The 4,075-nt window shown below is 55.7% G+C and overlaps 1 protein-coding gene across 1 annotated transcript in view; it reads right to left on the reverse strand.

Moving 5' to 3' along the window:
* LRIT1 (leucine rich repeat, Ig-like and transmembrane domains 1) overlaps positions 1-4,075 on the reverse strand; it is a 13,869-nt gene that overhangs the window by 3,142 nt on the left and 6,652 nt on the right. The window contains 2 exon segments of the mRNA XM_006148718.2: positions 313-618; positions 3,875-4,075. The exon segment at positions 3,875-4,075 is cut by the window's right edge and continues 14 nt beyond it. Coding sequence (XP_006148780.2) covers positions 313-618; positions 3,875-4,075 — 507 coding nt within the window.

Here is a 4,075-nt window from a genome sequence, read left to right on the forward strand (position 1 = left end):
GGCGCCTACCAAAAAGGCCCCGGGGGTTTTTCTGGGGGGGGGGGCGAGTCTGAGACAGGGAGGCTGGGCTAAGCCGGCAGTTCTAGAGCCCTCTCCAGGGCCTGACATTGCTCAGGGGCACTGTCCCACGTGGACAACAGGGACCCACCTTGCTCAGACCCTCCCTCTGGCCCCACCCACTCCCTTTTGGGGCCACACCCACTCCCCCTCTGGGACCCCGCCCACTCCCTTATGGGGCCACACCCACTCCTCCCTGGGACCAAGCCTACCCCAGCCTGGCTCTCTAGGCTCAGCTGACCCCAGCACACAAACCTGTGCCATTGAGTGGGCTTCCGTCGGCCCTCTTCCACCTCATCTCGGGCCCAGGGACTCCGGAGGCTCCACAGCGCAGCAGTACTGCACTGCCCGAAGGGGACTTGACACTAGTCGCTCCGGGTTGGAGCTCTGGGCTCTGGCACTTCCTCAGTTCCAGCTGTCCCAAGGCCACACCGGCCAGGCTATGCGGGCTGGCACACTTCAGCCTGACCTCAATGAAGGCCAAGTTTGGGACCCACCCGTCCAGGAGGCGAACCAGGTCATAGAGTCGGCAGTCACACACCCAGGGGTTGTCCTGCAGCCCTGCAGGGTGAGAAAGACAAAGGTGAGGCCGGGCGCCAGAGCCTCGCTCAGAGCCGGCACACCTGGCCTCCAGCCCAGCTCCTTGCCTGTAAGCTGCATGACCTCACACGGGTTTCGTCCTGTCACCTGCTTTTCAGGGTTACTGTGTGCATGTAAAGGGACATTGCCAAGCACTGGGCAGGCGGGGCACATCAACAAAAGTGATTACCGGTGCCATTCTCGGACTGAGCCTTTCAAGCTACTGACCTGGAAGGATGTTTGCAGTAATTGCAAACTGCCAAAATCCATTTCTAGAAATGCTTCATCAAACCCTGACCCTTGACCTCGGTCTTCCCATATAAAGGGGACTTCAGTTGGGAACCAGCAGTTAGCGTGGTGGCTATGTCGCTGGACTCCCACGTAGTCCACGGTTCGTGTCCCAGACCCGGTAGTTTAAAACTCATCCCGAGAGAATGGAGGAGAAGGGATTGTGGAGTGACTAACCCCCCTGGGGGGTGATTTCTCGCTTTCTGTCTCTCTGTCTCTCTCTGTCTGTCTGGCGAGCGCACGTGCCCTATAGCAAAAATCTCTCCAAAAAATAAATAAATAAATAAAGGGGACTTCAGATGGTTCATGGAAAACAGAATGACGGTAAGTTTAGGGCCGGCCTGTAGCCTAGTGGTGAAGGAAGCTGGTCCCTTACGGCCAATCGTGGTTTGAGTCTCAGCCTCAGAGGCTAGAAAAGCATACTGGGTAGTGTGCGTGTCCAAAGTCCAGACAGGATGGAGAGGTGGGAGGAAGGGTTTTCAGAAGTGTGAACACGCCCTGCTGGAAGTTTCTCCTCTCTCTCTGCTGAGCGTGTGCACGCTGACAATTTTTAGAAAGAAAGGAAGAAAGGAAAGGAAAGAAAGAGAGTCAGGTTGATTTTGGTACAAAAAAATTTGAGATCTGTGCGTCGTTTTCCCACCATACTCATTTTCCATGAACTTGCAAAGCCCCCTGGTGAGTGCACTTTGTGCAGCCCCGTGGCGGTGGGAGGGGCCCAGAGCCAGGACCACTTCGACAGAGGCTTCGAATGGGAGTCAGGAGAGAGTAGAGGGGCTGGGGAGTCAAACCCTGAGACAGGTCCCCGTCTTCTTCACTTCACACCAAGCAGCCTTGAAGAGTTGGAAAGCTGTAGCTGCTCCCGCTACGGAGCCCTTTCTAGGCGTGCTCGGCCCTGAGGCGCCTCCCTTTTTACAGACCTGCCCTTCTGAAACGCCAGGGAATGTACCTAACACGACGTCCTTTCTTTCCTCCAAAGACTGTCACTCAACTCGGTAGCCAGTCTGGCATCAGACATTTCGCACGTCTGCACACGTTGCACACAGCCACATGCCACACACAGAGCCACGTTTCATTGCTGATGCACGCAGATGACGGTGGTCCCTCAGAAGACACAGCCCAGTGTGCAGTAGGCGGCACCACATGGGTGTGTGTGCGTGCCCGCTCACACTTGCACACGGTGACAAAATGGACATGTCCTCGTCATCGCGTGACCACACCTGCTGAGTGAACACAGCAGTGGAGGGCCTCACACACTTCTGGTGGGGAGTAAGAAATGGCCCAGTCATGTGAGCAACAAGCCGGCTGGGCCAGCTGATGGCATAGCAGTTATGTCACTGGACTCCCACATGGCCACCTGCAGTTAGAGTCCCAGACCCGGTGGCTTGAAAAATCACGCCAAGTGCCTGTGTGTGCGTGCCCAAGATCCTGGGAGAATGGAGGAGAAGAGACTGTGGTGTAGCCAACTCCCTGGAGGGTGATTTCTTACTTTCCCTCTCAGTCTCTCTCTCTCTCAGTCTCTCTCTCTCTCTCTCAAGCACAGTGCTCCAAGGAAAAAACCTCTTAAAAAAAGAGAAAGGAAGCTATCTGATGGGTTCCTCAGGCACACGCCCCTCTCAGGTCTCACCCTAAAGAAGCACTGGGGGGAGCTCCCAGGCCTGGGAGTTGAGAGCGCTCTCCTTGGGTCAGAGGTGCTGACCAGGTACAGGAGGCAACGTAGAGACCCACGGAGGGGCATGGCTAAAGCCACACCGTATTCACACTGTGGAAGGTCGCACAGTTGCTGAAAAAGTGAACTTGATCCATTTACAGTAATTTCTTTATTTTTTTAGAGAGATTTCTGTTGTAAGGCATGTGCACTCACTGGAGACACAGAGAGAGACAAAGGAGAGAAAGTGAGAAATTCTCCCCAGGGGGGATGGCCATGTTGCAATCCCTTCTCCTCCATTCTCCCCTTGGGATTGTGGGCATGCACGCACATGTGCCCAGTGTGAGTTTTAAGCCACCGGGTCTAGGACTCGAACCGAGGTCAGCCATGTGGGAGTTCAGCAACATAACAATTATGCCATCTGCTGGTGAAAAGATCTCCAAGATATATTGTTATGTAAAAATGTCAGTACTGCGCTGTGCCCATGGCCTGCTGGTTAAAGAAGCCAAATCCTGCCTTCAAAGGCACAGTTCGAATCCTGGCCTTGGCAGCTTGAAAAACACACCAGGAATAAGTGTGTGCCCAATTTGTGCTGGTGAATGTGTAAGACGTAGAAGTAGGCACAGCACACAGCCTCTCCGTGCACGTGTGTTTGTACCTGTCTGTGTGCACAGGTGAAGGTATTGGACAGGACAGGGAACTTGCAAGTAAGCAGTAACAGTGGCCGCCTTTTAGAAAGGGGGACGGGACAGGAGTAGGAAGAGGGGACAAAGGGGACTTTAGCCTTTTCTGTGATGTTCTAAATGCTTGCATGTATTCACGTATAATCGTATAATTTGAATTGATTTTCCGAATGAGCGAGGTCCACACCTGTGGTCAGGGACAGGCAGGCACTTTGGCAGGAACAGAGAGCTGCCGCACTTGGTGAGCGGGTTTGTCAGAACCACCAGGAGCCCTGAAAAGCGGCCCGCTGGTGTCTGGTGCGAAGGGTCCCACTCTGCACGGGGAAACTGAGTCTTGGGACCGCCTCCCTGTTGCATGCCCTGGAAAACTGCTGGAGTCCAGCAGGGTCGGACTCCTCCAGAAAACCCTTCTCTGTCCCCTGTTTGTAACACTGGGATTTGAACTGCTACACTCTCTCTGCCTTGGGGCTTGAAGTCCTGAACCTGCCACTGCGGTGCGTCTCACTCAGCCGGCGCTCAAACCGGGAAGGGGTGGGTACAACTGCATCACAGAGAGGCATGGGAGCACGCCTGAGACCTCCAAGGCTCCTGGGGTGTTCCCGGTGAAGGAGGCGTGTCTTACCTAGGACCAGCCTGGCGTGGTGGCCGGGGAGGAACGGCGCGGGCTTCAGGTGCTCCCAGGTGACCAGCAGCTCCTGGGGCAGCCGCATCAGCTGGTTGCTGGAGAGGTCGAGGAAGGTGAGGTTCTCCAGGAAGCGCGCGGCCTCCGGCGGAACGGCGGACAGGCGGGTGGGCTGCAGGGCCAGCAGACGGCGCTGGGGGG

Source organism: Tupaia chinensis, unplaced genomic scaffold (genome assembly GCF_000334495.1).
Source record: "Tupaia chinensis unplaced genomic scaffold, TupChi_1.0 Scaffold000240_1, whole genome shotgun sequence".
NCBI classification, from domain to species: Eukaryota; Metazoa; Chordata; class Mammalia; order Scandentia; family Tupaiidae; genus Tupaia; species Tupaia belangeri.